This window comes from Rattus norvegicus, chromosome 8 (genome assembly GCF_021556685.1).
Source record: "Rattus norvegicus strain SHRSP/BbbUtx chromosome 8, alternate assembly SHRSP_T2T, whole genome shotgun sequence".
Classification (NCBI taxonomy): Eukaryota; Metazoa; Chordata; class Mammalia; order Rodentia; family Muridae; genus Rattus; species Rattus norvegicus.
This window is the reverse complement of record NC_141541.1, coordinates 73,303,505-73,318,801: the sequence shown is the minus strand read 5'-3', so window position 1 is coordinate 73,318,801 and position 15,297 is coordinate 73,303,505. Positions and strand designations below refer to the sequence as shown.

At 44.3% G+C, this 15,297-nt stretch overlaps 1 protein-coding gene across 7 annotated transcripts in view; it reads right to left on the bottom strand.

Annotated features, from left to right (window-relative positions):
• Positions 1-306: 306 nt before the first annotated feature.
• Dpp8 (dipeptidylpeptidase 8) overlaps positions 307-15,297 on the bottom strand; it is a 55,250-nt gene continuing 40,259 nt past the window's right edge. For 4 of the 7 annotated variants that reach the window (XM_087562087.1, NM_001394091.1, NM_001394092.1 and 1 more), the window contains 5 exon segments: positions 11,512-11,658; positions 10,039-10,191; positions 8,084-8,226; positions 7,266-7,377; positions 307-4,007 (listed from right to left, as the gene is read on the bottom strand). In XM_087562087.1, coding sequence (XP_087418213.1) covers positions 3,885-4,007; positions 7,266-7,377; positions 8,084-8,226; positions 10,039-10,191; positions 11,512-11,658 — 678 coding nt within the window. In that variant the 3' untranslated portion in view covers positions 307-3,884. 7 annotated transcript variants of the gene reach the window in all.

Sequence of the window (15,297 nt, the reverse complement as noted above, 5' to 3'; positions counted from 1 at the left end):
GATATAAGTCGGGAGCCCCCAGCAGTTCAGGAAGTATATGTCAGTCCCTGGCTCCAGGTGCGCTCTGCCCTGGCATCCAGGCTGAGGCTTCGGGGAACCTCCGGCAGGTACTGAACAGCACTCTGCACACGTCCCACTCAGCGTTTGTATTGGAGCTCCCACAGGATCCTGAACCCCAATCCCGACATCTCCCTTCATTGCAAGCACATGACCCTGGGTATCAGTCACCCCACCACTGAGTCATCAAAGCGAGGCTGTACAGATGGGGAGGGGAGGAGGAGCAGGGGTAAGGAACACTGAAGCCAGTTGATTTCAGCAGCATCTTTATTGCAACCAAGAACCTGTAATAAAACGCAGCAAAACTAATGCTTCACACCACACAATTAAAAGCCGTGGGGCTGAAAAGGAGGAGACCCGTACGCTCACTGGAGACAGACATGCAGATTATGCTCAGGTCGGTGCTGAAACAGCAGGCACTTTATGTGCTAAACTTAAAGACCCCACCAGCCCCAAATCCCAGTTTGCTGAAAACAGCATAAATCTGTATTAGGGTTACTTAAAACCAAACACACAAACACAGCTTCTGTGTCTGCAAGGGGCTTCTGGAACAGCAGGGAGGGCAGGTAGGAGAGGAGGGGTGGGGCTGGGAAGGCCACAGTCGGGATGTTTCCAGTTCCTTCCACGTGCTAGGAGAGGATGCTCTCACATGCAGAGTGTAGACCTGGCTGAGGCTCTTGTCTCACATCATGGAAGATGGGTTCCTGGGCTTATGCAAACATTCTGTGTCCCTATCTCCCATGACACCAAGGAAGACATTTAATAGAATGATTTCAATTAGCTTCAGAATGCCACATACTCATCGGTACTGCTTCGTTAATAAGCATGCTTAGCATTTACTTAGAAGGAAAAAATTAACTATTTTTATGTGGCTTCCTTTAAAATGTTATATAGGAATATATTAATAAATACTTCTTTAAAAACCCTACCTTTCTTAAATATCACATAGCCACCATGAGGCAGGCCAAAGTTGGACCCTGGTTCTGAGTACTAACTGTGGATATTGGGCATGTTTCTTTCTCTCTAGAACACAGGCTTTTTCCCCCTAGCAGGGCACTGGGTTATGTTAAAGACTGGACTCCTCCCACCAGCAGAGAGAACTGTAAAGGCAGGAAGAACCTCCATGCACGCATACCTGTGGCTCATGATTTTAAAGGGAACAAGCGTGCAGCGTGGCTTTGTCTTTCTGTGTGAGGCTTTAGAGGGGCCAGGAATGGGAAAAGTCATCTTGACCAAATACATTTTCAGACTAAGGGCATGAAGAGTGCTTTGCTCTGCTTCTGCAAGAGGTCAACAGGCATCACGGCTGAGGCCTTTCCCTGACTGCTGTCAGCCACCGTGTAGGTCACCATGTAAGGCTGCAACTGCACACTTACAGTTTACTAAAGCAGACTGCAGACCTGACGAGAAGTGCCCAGGGAGCTCACTGTGCTGGAAATATGCACTCTGGGTCTCCTCCCAAACTGATGAGCTCATTCCTCTGAGAGCAGCTTCAAGACTGGTCCTGGATGAACTTAAGAGTCCTGCTGTTCTGGACGTACAGTAGCTCTTGCTATCGAGCCTGTGAAAACCCCACACTTTGGTCCTTAATGAGTGTGTCCTGGCTTCCACTAAACTTGTACTTTCAGGGACTTGTGCCTCTTTTCACTGACCTCCAGACAGAGGACAAATGCGGTTTCTGATTGCTCCAACTGACTGATGCCTTTGTCACTGATGTTGACAAGCAAACCTGGTCAAGTCACCTTTCTTTCTGTAAGTCAGTCAAGCACTTACCCTCTTGGAGAAGTAGGAGGGCATTTAAAGGACAGTTGTAGATGCACGCCTGTGACAGCCAGAGAGAAGGCAGAAAGAATCTGGGACAATCGAGGTTTTCTATGTTTTGTCTACTTAAAATAAGAGATGTCTCAGTACAAAGCAAATGTAAGGGTGAGAGATTTCAAGTGGGTGGCTGGGAGCTACTTCATGTCATGCCTACCTCGAATGTAAGGAGCAGCTCTTGGAGGTTAGTTAGTCCTGCAAATGCCACTCTCAACAGCCAAAATAGACGTAAGTCAGGGGGGAAATACTTTGTAGGGGAAGGAAAGTTACCCAAATCAGTTTAATTTAACTTGAAAAATATAAACAAATTTTGGCACGAGAAAATGTCATAAGCATTAAAGTCAAAATAGATAGACAATAAAAGTGTGGGATCTATCATACAGTATAAATACACAGCCAGCAAAACCCAGCCCTCCCTTCCCAGGACAGAACCCCATGGTCACCCATCTCTACTCTGGCAGTCCCTGTCTTCACTGTGCTTTCTTGAAAAGGGACCTGATGTGGCAGTGAGAAAGAAACACAGCGGTTTTTCTTAGAGTGATTTTTAAGTTATGGTAACTGTCCAAACACTGGGGTTTGTGATTAATGAGGGTCAAACCCACAGGTGTCTGGCTGCAGTGGGACCCATCTAATACTGGAAGGCCATAGTGCAGATGCCAGCTGCATTTGAAAGTTCATGCACCCCTTCAGAGTCAAGCAGGAAGGCTGAAGCAGGAGAAGGTTATGGCTGAGTAACACAACTGTTGATAGGCTTCCAACACAGAGTGCCATGGTTTGTCAGGGATTATCTATGGCAAAGAAGTAGTCTGGAAACCTTTTTATTTTAAGCTAGTGATATCTAAATTACATTCAAATAAAAAAAAAAGGTAAAGTTTAGATTTGTAAGTTTTTTAAAGTTAAAAGGAAAAATAACAAAAAGCTGGAATTGTAAAAGTAACCGCTCCGAATGCTGGCCCTGTAGCTGTGGTGGCAAAGCGTGGCATCCTAGCTCTGGTCCCCAGCTACACTGACATTTACTCTGGTCTCTCTCACCAGTGTTCCTGGCCAACTATTTCTGCTCAGTTCTTAAGCAGAGCCTTGCGACCTGGTCTCTCCTGGTCATTCCCTGCACCAGGCCTCCCCCTTCCCACTGTAATCCTTTCACCTCCTGGGAACTCGGGAACACATTAATTAAGGAAAGGCCAAATGGAAACGGCACCATTATATTTTCAGAATACAAGTAAATGTGTACATGTTCTGTTCCTAAAAGGAGAAAAAACTTGCCTGCTAATTTTCAAGCTTTCAAATAATCTGATTAAAAAATTTTTGCCTCTAATTGTCAATATCTTGAGACTTGTGATTAAACTCATGCTGCATAGTTACTCGCCTTATGTGAAAGAAAACCCCACATCATCAAAGAAAAAGGACATTTACTTATACTAGATGCTGTTTAAATTGGTTAAAAAAAATTGGTCAGAGCCTAAGTAAGTATCTTCAGGAGGCCACTAAGTTATCCTTGAAAAATTATTAATGACTAGGAAAGTCATAAGCTTAGTAGTATTTAGTTCATGACATGCTGGATACAACCCAAGTGAGGAAGCATAAGCTATTCAATCAGACGTAAGTGCTATCAAATCCATAACTAGTCAGAGATCCTGGAACTGAACCAAATCAATCACTACTATCATCATATTTGAACAAACTCAGGGTACACTGTCAAATCCACTAGTTAAGTCCCAAGGCTGACACTGCTAAAGTGGACGCAGGCTGGTCTGTGTGTGGCGCTGGTGCTGCGTTCCGTACCCTCAGGCACTGCACTGTCTTGGGAACACGTCACTCAGTTCTCTGTGCATGGTTAAGGTGTTAGATTACTATCCATGAGCTGCAGATTTCTGCATGGCACCAAATTTACTTTCAGAAGTAGATCTTATGTGGCGGGTATAAAAGTGGGATCGTCAACTCTGGCTTCTCTATTGGCTAACCCTCCTTGTGTGGTTAGACGGTGTACGCAGGTTCTACACGAGTCAGAGTTACATCACTTTCAGAGCAGCGATGCGCGATCCAAGGTTCTCCTGAAGGTAGTGCAGCAGGTGCAGTTCATAGTGCTCTCCAGACTCGGGAACCCGGATGCTGTGCCTCTCCTGAGGGTAGATCTTCACACAAAGAGCAGAGGCAAGAGGAGGAAGTTTAGTGATGCCACTCTTCCAAGACTTCCCAACACAGTTACTTACACATTTTCTTTTGGGGCTGGGTCTCATGTAGTCCAAGTTAAGGATAGCCTCAAACTCCAGACTCTTCCTGCCTCTGGCTGCCATGTGCTAAGATGTTTTCCAGAGGTTTCTAACTGGATTATCAATATGGAACAATGCCTCTCTGTGGTATCACAATAATGCATATTATCCTGAGGCTGGAGAGATGGCTCAGTGCTTAAGAACTGCCTGCTCTTCCAGAGGTCCTAAGTTCAATTCCCACTAACCACATGATGGTTCACAACCATCTGTAATGGGATCTGATGCCCTCTCGGGCATGCAGGTGTACATGCAGATAGAGCACTTATACACATTAAATAAATAAATAGATCTTAAAAACAAAACATATTATCCCAGGGTTCTTATGATTTTTTACACACCTACCCATAAGACTTCAGAAGGATATTTTCAGAAGGATTTATTTCATGTATGTGAGTACACTGTCGCTGTCTTCATCAGATCTCATTACAGATGGTTGTGAGCCACCATGTGGTTGCTGGGAATTGAACTCAGGACCTTTGGAAGAGCAGTCAGTGCTCTTAACCACTGAGCCATCTCTCCAGCCTGACCAGAAGGGTTCTTTAGAGGTTCATTGCCTTAGTAGTCTGTAGGCTTCCAAGACTCCTTGGAAACCATATCAAAGGCTATACAAGGTCTAAACTAGGTTGGGGATTTGGCTCAGTGGTAGAGTGCTTACCTAGGAAGCGCAAGGTCCTGGGTTCGGTCCCCAGCCCCGGGGGAAAAAAAAAACAAAAAACAAAAAAAAAAAACAAGGTCTAAACTATCTTCAACCCAGCACATGGGAGGTAGAGGCAGGAAGACCATGAGTTTAAGGCTAACCTGATCTACACAGTGAAATCTTGCTGAAGAAACAAAACAAACAACACAAAAAGCTACTTAAACAAATTTGTAGACAACTATCTTGAATGTGCTTTGCTCACTGGATTTACTGTGCTGCTCCAACAATGTAAAATGAACGAGTTCAAGTGCTGATGTGCAAACATGGTCTGAGGTGAGGTACTGTATTATCCCGGGAGCTACAGTAGTCTCTATCACACAAACATAGTAAAAATAAACAGGCCATTTTCACTTAAGTGGTATTAAAAGTCAGAATTTTATATACTAGAACCCAAGGTAGACGTCTCTTTTATCCTTATGCTGCCTGGTGCTTTAACCAGCAGCTTACTCCACCTCAGTTGATGCTGTTGTAGGGTGGGACTATAAAAATGTGGGCATGGGGTATGGGCCTACAATCCCAGCACTTAGGAAGTAGAAGCAGGAGGATCTCAGTGAGTTCAAGGCCAACCAAGTCTACATTATGAGCTCCAGGCCAGCCAGAGCTACAGGGTGAGACCCTGTCACAAAAACAAAAACAAGGACACAAAACCCCCCACTCATCCAAATAACCAATGCCCTACAAAAACAATAAAAACAAAAATGTGATATAAAGACTCAATATCCGAGAAGTACTAAAGCGGAATTTTCAGGTATCAACATAAGATCAAAAAAGATTCATTTGATTTTCAAGGTTGAATACCAATGGATTGAATTTTTTTTCACGGGGGCTGGAGCACTCTGGCTAAGAGCACTGACTGCTCTTGCAGAGGTCCTGAGTTCAATTCCCAGCAACCACATGGTGACGCACAGCCATCTGTAATGGAATCCAATGCCCTCTTCTGATGTGTCTGAGGACAGCTACAGTGGACTCATATAAATTAAATAAAAAGAAATCTTATTTTTTTATTTTTTTAATGTCTATGAACATTTTGTCTGTGTGTATGTACCATGTGTGTACCTTACAGGTGGCTGTGAGCCATCATGTTGATGCCGAGAATTGAACGCAGGTTCTCTGCAACTCACTGAGAGCTTCCCTGTTTCTAAACCCTGAGCCAGGTCTTCAACTCAAATGGATTTTCATGTGACAGAATGACAATTTTATAACTGTGGCTTTAGCTCTGCACAGAAGCTAGTCCACGGGTGGGCTCATTCCACTTATTCCTCCACATGACACGTGCGTGCGTGCGTGCGTGCGTGCGTGCGTGCGTGCGTGCGTGCGTGCAACACTGGTCTTTCTTGTTCTTTAAGATTATGTGTTCATGAAAAATACTTTTCTTTTCTTTTGATATTTTAGATGACATTTCTGCCAGGTTACACTGTGAGACACTTGTCTATAGTGGCAGTTTTCAAGCCTTTTGCTCTCAGAAGTCCTTTACACACACCAAAGCCTTGTCTGTGTGGGTTATGTCTTTATGTCTGTCAGTCTTTCACATCGAGCACAGTGGCACATGTAGGCTGAGTCAGCAGTATATGATGAGGCCATGACTAAAAACTGTCCCATTATGTAGCCCAAGCTGGCCTCCAGCTGGCAGCCTGTATCAGGCCCCAGGATTATAGGGGTGTGGTTTTGGGGGATGCATCTCTTGTAGCCTAGCCTTCACCTTGCTATGTAGCACTGTGTTCCTGATCCTCCTGTCTACCTCCAAGGAGCTGGGATTACAAGTTTGCAACACTCCACTTGGCTAAAAGCAATTCCTCTTAAAACCTTCTCCAAACTCTTTACTTACTTAGCAAAAGGTTCAGTGAAAGAGGGTAACCCATTAGTTTCTATTTGTATGACGATGTGAATGAAATCAAGACTGAAAGGTTTTCTAAGCAGGTCTTTAGACAAAGATTCCTTTATCTTTTATGTGCGTGTGTGTCAGTATATGCATCTGCACCAACCATATGTAAGATTTCATGGAGACCACTAGAGGGTGGAGCTGGAGTTAAGGGCAGCTGTGAGTGTCAGTAAGTCACCACTTCAGCCCTGCAATCAAGTCTTTAAAACCCTCTTATTAAAACGAAATCATAAAATGTCTCTCCACTCACTGAAAGGGAGACTGGAAGCAAAGTTAAGATCATGAATGTTTGGCCACCATTGGTCTACAGGCTGAATGGACACAGATACATAAGCCACATCGCTGAATATGCCTTCAGTTGATAGTTTTTATAGCTGATAATTTTTATCAGCTAAAGACTCTTAGCTATGCTTATTTCCTTAGTGTTCTCAGGCAGAGTGCAGACACAGCTGGAGACTCACCCTTGTTCCTCACTTCGTTAGATTTCAGACCACTCTTTCACTATTGACCACCATATTAGATTTGAAAGTGCAGAACAACCCACCTGTAAGTCATACGGCTTTCCAGCCCTCACTAAAAAGCTCAGCAATATACTGGTGTGTGCAAAGTGAACATTCTCATCCAAGAACCCGTGTAAGAGGAGTAAGCGGTTTGGTCTAGAGGAATAAAAATGTTAGAGGATTAGGCAAGACAGAAGCATGGCGTGATGGCTGACCTCCAAGTCCTTTAGACTACTGACAATGCTGTACCATTAGGGTGAGGACTGGCTATTTTCAGTACTAAGCCATATGTAGTGAATAGAGAGAAAAGCATGGCCAGCGTCTGATCACACTCGTTATGTGTTCTAGAACACGTTTGTGAAGACACTGAGCTGACATGGACTCCCTTCCATTCCGATACACTTACGGACTTAACTTCTTTCAGTGTAAGCATCTGCTTCAATATAACTTATAAAGATAAAAATAAGCATAATTATATATATATATATATATATATTTTTTTTTTTTGGTTCTTTTTTTCGGAGCTGGGGACGGAACCCAGGGCCTTGCGCTTCCTAGGCAAGCGCTCTACCACTGAGCTAAATCCCCAACCCCTGCATAATTATATTTAAAAAAATTCTCCAACTATGGTATCTGAACTAACTTAATTCAGCTCTGAGTGTGACTAGTAGTTTAGCAGCCGGTGGTAAAACACTTGTCTATGCAATGGTTTGGGCTCAATCCCTGGTACTGAGGAAGAAAAATTTTTTTTAGTATTTATAAAACATTCATTTTAATTTTCAGTATTTAGTTTATATCATTATCTTTAGTTTTTAAAACATCACTTAAAATTGACAGTCTTAATTGTAAAGCATGAACTTACTCTGAGGGGAACTTCTCCGCTTGCATGGCCACAGATCCTAAGTAATAGCCCTGTTCATTCTGGTCAGGGTGACCCATATAGCGCTCCGTGTATCCCGTATCATAGAAGATCCACAGAGTGACTGGGGCCCCGGCAATAGCAACCTACACATGAGAACATGGACAGTCAGCTATGTCCCAGAAAAGAGGGCTAGCAAGGCTAACTTACAATTGCAAATGTATGAGCTAAAATTATCCTTGCAATGCTTCAGTCCCACTACTGGGCACACATCTCAGGACAGGCAGAAGCCGGAAGTCGGGTGCCAAGGCCACAAATCTGATACTCTGTGAGTCAGTAAGCTTCATGTCCCAGAGGCACACCCTGCACCATGCCCTGAAACTGGGACAGCTGAAATACAAACCAGGAGTTCCTTTATCCAAAGCAGATCCTGAAGGAGACATCATTGAGAACCTATCCCGCACTGGGAACAGGTATAACTGCCAACCTCCTCCACAGAAAGCACCCGCTGTTTCCCACTTCTGTTCCTTTTTAACTTTTTCCCCTTAAGCAACACAGAATTTAAAACGATTGGGGTATATGTGAGTAAAACACTTCATTTTAAAGCTTCTATGTAGTTTTATATTTAGATATTTTAATTAACTTCCTTTGTTTTACATTCGTTTTCATTAGGTAGTCCAGGCTGGCCTCAAGCTGGCAACTCTTCTGTTTCTTTGTCTGTTGCAGGTCCCAGGATTAGAGGTGCACACCACTGTGCCTGGCTATTTTGTTCCTAATTATTACTTCCCCAAAACAGGACAGAGTGCTGCATGCCTACAATCCCAACCCTCAGAAGTGCAGGCAGCCCTCAGATTATCTTCAGCCATACAACAAATTAGAGGCCAGCTTGTCTTAAAACAAACTCCAAAACAAAAAATAGAAAAACTGCTCATTGCAAAGTGGAACTGTATTACTGACATAAAGACTACTGCTCTTAATTCACATTCTTGCTATTTTGTTTACACTAACTATCTCACCATCTGTCTGTGCGAAGTCGAGCCCACAAAGCTCAGTTTGCTCCTCCACTGTGTGTGGGCACTGCACTCACTGCCAGGTTTGGCGGCAGGTACTTTACCTGCCAGGCTATCTCACCACACCCTGCCTTTGTTTTTTTAACATTAAAAACATTATGCTTTTATACGGGCGTGTGTGTGTGTGTGTGTGTGTGTGTGTGTGTGTGTGTGTGTGTGTTTGCATGGGTGGACTCATTAGACAGCATGGCTGCAGCGGTCAGAAGACAACTTTCTGGAGTTGGCTCTCTCCTCCCACCACTTAGTCCCAGGGATCAAACGCAGGTTGTTAGGCTTGCCCTCGGGTTTCCTTGAGGGGACAGCTCATCGAGCCACTCACTGCTATTTTCTTAGTAACTGTCATCTCCATGTAACCTTTACAGTATTAAGTTCTAAGGATTCTACTAAGAACTTGCTGTGTTAAGCACTGCTGGCTGTTGAGGATATACCAGGGCGTGGGACGAAGATATACTTTGCACATGTTTACTAATCATGGCTTTCAATCGTTGGCATATATAAGAAGTTATAAACTGGTGCCTCAGCTGACAAGTGTTTAGAAGGCTATGCTAACACAAAAGATTCATTCCCACGCTGTAAGACACGTAAACAAAACATTCTACAATATTGGCAACCATAAACCTTCAAAAAATTACCATTTTCAGGTGTCTTCGATTAACAGAGAATTCTGTCTAATTATAAAAACAAATAGAGAGCGAGGTGGTGGTGACACATAATGTTAATCCCAGAACTTGGGAGGCAGAAGCAGGGAAATCTCTGAGTTCAAGACCAGCCTGATCTACAGATCGAGCTTCAGGACAGCCAGGGCTACACAGAGAAACTCTGTCTAAAAACAAAACTCCCAAATCAAGAAAACAAAGAAACAAAGCCCAAAATACAGCAGCCACATACCCGGAAGATATCCGACCTCTGCATTAGTGCCATCAGGGAGAGGTAGCCACCATAGGACCAGCCATGGATGCCCACACGATCCAAGTCGATGAAGTCATACTGAGAGGCTAGGTACTGGAGTCCTTCCACCTGATCATCAATTTCTATTTGGCCCTGTCAAAAAGGGAGAAAGCTCACTGGCTCTGATATGCACTAGTCTTAGAGAATTCTTTTTAAAGCTGCCTCATATTTTTACTAAAAATTCCTGGACAGTTTCTTTTTTCAGATTAGAGTTTATTAATAAATGATATTCTATTTTTACCTCAGGAAACGTAAAGATAAAAATGCATCTCTAGGTAAGGACCTGCTACTCTGCTGGCTGGCGGGGTTTAGTCACCCCACCAGGGCCTTCCCTGTCACTGCCCACTGTCCCTAGCTACATTGTGTCTCCCACTCCATTTGTTCTGTTGTCTGCTGAGAGGCCAGCAACTTCCTTGTAACAAGCCTTCCTCTATCCAAAGACAAAAATTCAGCCCCTTTAAGAGATTAATTTTACCTCTCCTTTTAGCACTTTATTATTTATTTATTTTATTGATGTGAGTACACTGTAGCTTCTTCAGACACACCAGAAGAGGGCATCGGATTCCATTACAGATGGTTGTGAGCCACCATGTGGTTGCTTGGAATTGAACTCAGGACCTCTGGAAGAACAGACTGTTCTTAACCACTGAGCCATCTCTCCAGCCCTCCTTTTAGCACTTAAGTACAACAAAACAGAGGGCATTACCCCTGAGGTCCTAACTTTCTCTTTTCCAGCATATTGCCTCTAACAAAGCTCTGGACAGCGTAATTCCTGCTAGTACCACCCAGGGTATCACTTGGCCTGCCAGTGCACACAGTCTCACTTCACTGAGCCAAAACCAAAAAGGAAAACAACCAAAAACTTACATGAGAATACAACATAAGGTCAAAGAACTGTCTGTGGGAGAGCGTCCCATGTCTTACTCAGCATGTCCAACACACTGGCAACCACAGGGACTGCCTTATGTGCAAAAGGAACATCGGCCTGTCATCATTTCCCAAAGCAGCAGAAAGGACCTGGGGCATCTCTAAAAGGTAGCATTTAAAGCTTCCTGCAGAGAGAAAGAGGCTTGTCACAAGGAAGGAACTAACCAGTTGGTTTCCCTCTTCACAGAGGACAGAACAAATCTCAATTATTCCTTAGTCATATATGGGACTCTGCACGCTAAATGGGGCTGCTTTGCGGGGAGGTGCAGGTACAACCTGGAAGGGGGTCTTTAGGCAGAAGTGGTTCCACCTCAGCTCCTGGGGGTCACATACAGGTATCCAGGAGTGGATATAATGTAAAGCCAACTGTGCCTTTCTTCCCACTGCTCAATTCTAGCATGTACTCCCTCACTCCGTCACTCAGGTCCTCCCCCAACTCAAAGAAAATGAAAACATTCGAAAAGAAAGTGCTCTGTGCTCACACACCATTTTATATTTAAAGGCGCCTTCAAATTTAAGCCCCCGGTGACACGATCCCCTGTTGTCTATCACCACAACCACGTAACCCAGGGAGGCCAGGGTGTTCAGGCGGAAATACTTGACTCCTTTAAACCGATTGTTCACCAGCTGCACCTGGAAGAGAAGCACATCGTCAGTGAAGTTACGTGACAGCATACAGAGCAGGAGACGGGGAGACACGGCGAGCACCAGGAAGCTGAGTTTACTTACTATTACCTTCCCTTTGAAATATAAGTGTGAAGGGATCCGTTTTTAAATTTACTCAAGTCTTGATATGTTTGTGTTGCTCACACTTAGTCACTCTTAAAGCTTCCCAGCAAATACCAAACAACTGCAGACTTCACTCTTGATCAGATAATTAGGATTTAAGTAAGGTAAGTTAATGCACCCACAGAGAAAGTTGCCGAATTATCTACACCAGAGTATGTCATTCAAGTAACAGTGACGAGGACAATTAAGAACATCTTCTCGCCCACTTGACTCTTCTGGAGTTGTTGCTGAGTGACAGTGAGGAGATGTAGCATTTAATGAACTCTGTCATCAGTCCAGTTATCTTTTTCCTGTTAGACAAATTAGTGTAAAAGTATCATGAGTTTTAAATCTCTTTATTACCCTAGAGACTACCCTTCAAAGTGAGAGAGTGTGACTGTGTCTGGTGCTGTACTGGAAATGGAGCCCCGCCCCGCATGCTCATGTTTCAGTTAATTCAGGGTATGCAAGAGATGGTGGTCCCCTGGGATCACAACGGAGCTGAAAATGTCTAATGACAGCATAGCTGGCATGGCATGGGCATTACTCCTGTGTTTGGGGCAGTGTTATCGTAAACAAGCTACTGCACTGCCAGTGTTATGAGCACACACTGAAAGATGGCTGGTAACAGATGACCAGGTTATTGCTGTGTGTCTGGTAGTTGGGACTGATCCGAGGGCCCTCCACACTCTAGGCAAAACTTACCACTGAGCCACAGCCTCAGGGCCTTTTTTGGTGGTGGTGTTAATTTTTTTGAGACAGATTATCCCTGTGTAGCCCAGGCTTTCCTTAAATTCATATGGATCTGCCTGTCTCTGGCCCCTGAGTGCTAGCATCCAGAGCACAGTCCACCACCACCATCCAACCCTCAGGTCCCCCTTTTTTTTTAGAGTCTAAGTTGTCAGGGCTGGACGTGAACTCATTCAATAGGTGAGTCGGGTTTTGAACTGCAATCTTCCTGCTTCTGCCTCCATTTCCCCCAAAGCTAAGATTACAGGTGTACACCACCAGGCTTGAGTGTCCTCCTGCTCATGATAATGACAAGAGTTGAAAGTTTGGGCAGCCCAGTCATGGACTAAATAATTAGTATGCAGAAAGTCCTGGGTTCATGCCCAGTGCCGTCCACACAAAGATTCGTGTTATTAGGACAATGTGGTTCCACTGCAGCAGCTGTGCACACTGCATGCTTGTATGTCACTACTGCAAGAAGAAGTCACATGAAGTGTGCCAGCTAGGTCTGTATAAGCATATACTCTATGGTGCCTGACCAATGATTAAATAGCTAGTGACATTTCCCAGGAAGTCTCTGGGCTGTAAAGCAACAGGAGCGACGTGTAATGAGGGTGCTGAGTGGGTTGGGGATTTAGCTCAGTGATAGAGCGCTTGCCTAGCAAGCGCAAGGCCCTGGGTTCAGTCTCCAGCTCTGAAAAAAAAAAAAAAGAAAAAGAAAAAAAAAAGATCAGCATCCATTAATGAGGGTGCTGAGCGGGTGCTGAGCTCTAAGATGGACATTGAAGAGACATTGAAGAGGCTCTGATGAAAATGAGAGTCAGGTGTGCCGGCTCACGCCCTCAACCCTAGCTCTTGGGAGGCACAGGCAGGTGGATCTCTGTGAATTTGAGGCCATCCTGGCCTATAAAATGAGCTCCAGGCCAGCCACGGCTACACATTGAGACACTATCTCACATAAAGAAAAAAGGGGGATGGAGAGATGGTTTGGTGGGGGAAAAGCCTGCTGCGAAAGTCAGGTGACCTGAGTTTGATTTCTGGAATCCAGAGAAAACTGCACAAAGTTGTTCTCTGGCCTCTACATGCACACTGTGGCACAGCACCACCCCTACTGTGTATACATGCACAGAAACACAAAATAATGAGAGAGGCTGGGGAGGGTGGTGGCACCAAGATCTGTAGTTTGAGTTACTGAGGAGGCTGAATTGGGAAGACCACAAAAGCCTGGAATTCTGGCTAGCCTGGGAGATAAAGTAAGTCCTCATCTTAAAACCTAAAAAAGCCCCTAAACCACAGGGTATCTCATAAACATATACAATTATTATATCAGTTTAAAAACACATTAGGGGGGTTGGGGATTTAGCTCAGTGGTAGAGCACTTGCCTAGCAAGCGCAAGGCCCTGGGTTTCGGTCCCCAGCTCCGAAAAAACAAGAAAAAACAAAACAAAACAAAACAAAACAAAAAAACACATTAGGGAGAATCCTTTACTAAAGCAGCTGTACCACGGCCTTGCCTACTATATTGTGTGAGGGAAGCTCGCTCACACAAAGGCATTGACCTGGGGCTCCCTGGTAACTGAGGAGTTTGTGCATTCTCTCCTACGCACAATTGCTACCATGTATCTGTGTGTTGTGAAATGCCCGTTTAAGTATTTAATTTTTTTAAAAGATTTATTTATGTATATGAGTACACTGTAGCTGTCTTCAGACACACCAGAAGAGGGCATCAGATCTTATTACAGATGGTTGTGAGCCACCATGTGGTTGCTGGGAATTGAACTTAGGACCTCTGGAAGAGCAGTCAGTGCTCTTAACCACTGAGCCATCTCTCCAGCCCAAGTATTTAATTTTTAAAACTCAGTTATTAACACATAAGCGGCACTAACTGGACTTGAGGTTATTAATAACAATTAAAAAGAGGAGCTGGTAGTGGTGACACATGCCTTAAATCCCAGCACTTGGGGAAGCAGAGGCAGGTGGATCTCTGCAATTCAAGGCCAGTCTGGTCTACAGCGTGAGTTCCAGGACATCAGGGCTACACAGAGAAACCCTGTCTCAAAAACAAACAAACAAACAAACAAGCAAAACTGTATTTTTTTTTTTCGGAGCTGGGGACCGAACCCAGGGCCTTGCACTTGCTAGACAAGCGCTCTACCACTGAACTAAATCCCCAACCCCTGCAAAACTGTATTATTACTACTGTGGGGTCTGCGTGTGTACACTAATTATCCACGAGAATGTATATGGGGGAGGGGATAATTTTGGGACTCATGGCTCTGGAAATCTGAGACTGTCAGACTTGCATGTGCGGCAAACTCTTCAACCTGCTTCCTAGTTCAAAGGTTTTCTTACCTTTCTTACCTTTCTTTTGAGACAGGGTCTTAATATGTAGACCAGGCTGGAGATCTATCTGATCAAAGGTATGAACTACCACACCCGCCTGTTAAAGATTTTATTTTTTGTGATGTTTGATTTGCTAGTTTTTCTATTAAAATGGTGGGAAGAACTGAGTGTGGTTAAGCGGTGTGAAAGAAGGGAAGGGAGCAAAGGCCTACCCTGCTGTCTGTGCTGTGTCTAAGCACACTGCACCAGGTACCAAACTGCCCTTCCTGCTTCTAGTCTCAAGCTCCACAGTTGGTCTCTTCAGGCAGGAACAGTGATAGTTTCAAAATGTGAGATGTGACTGTTACTTAGCTCCTTCCTACTCCCGCTATCCTTCACGACTGATGGATGGATGGATGGATGGATAGATAAAAGCCACCCTATCACTCATCC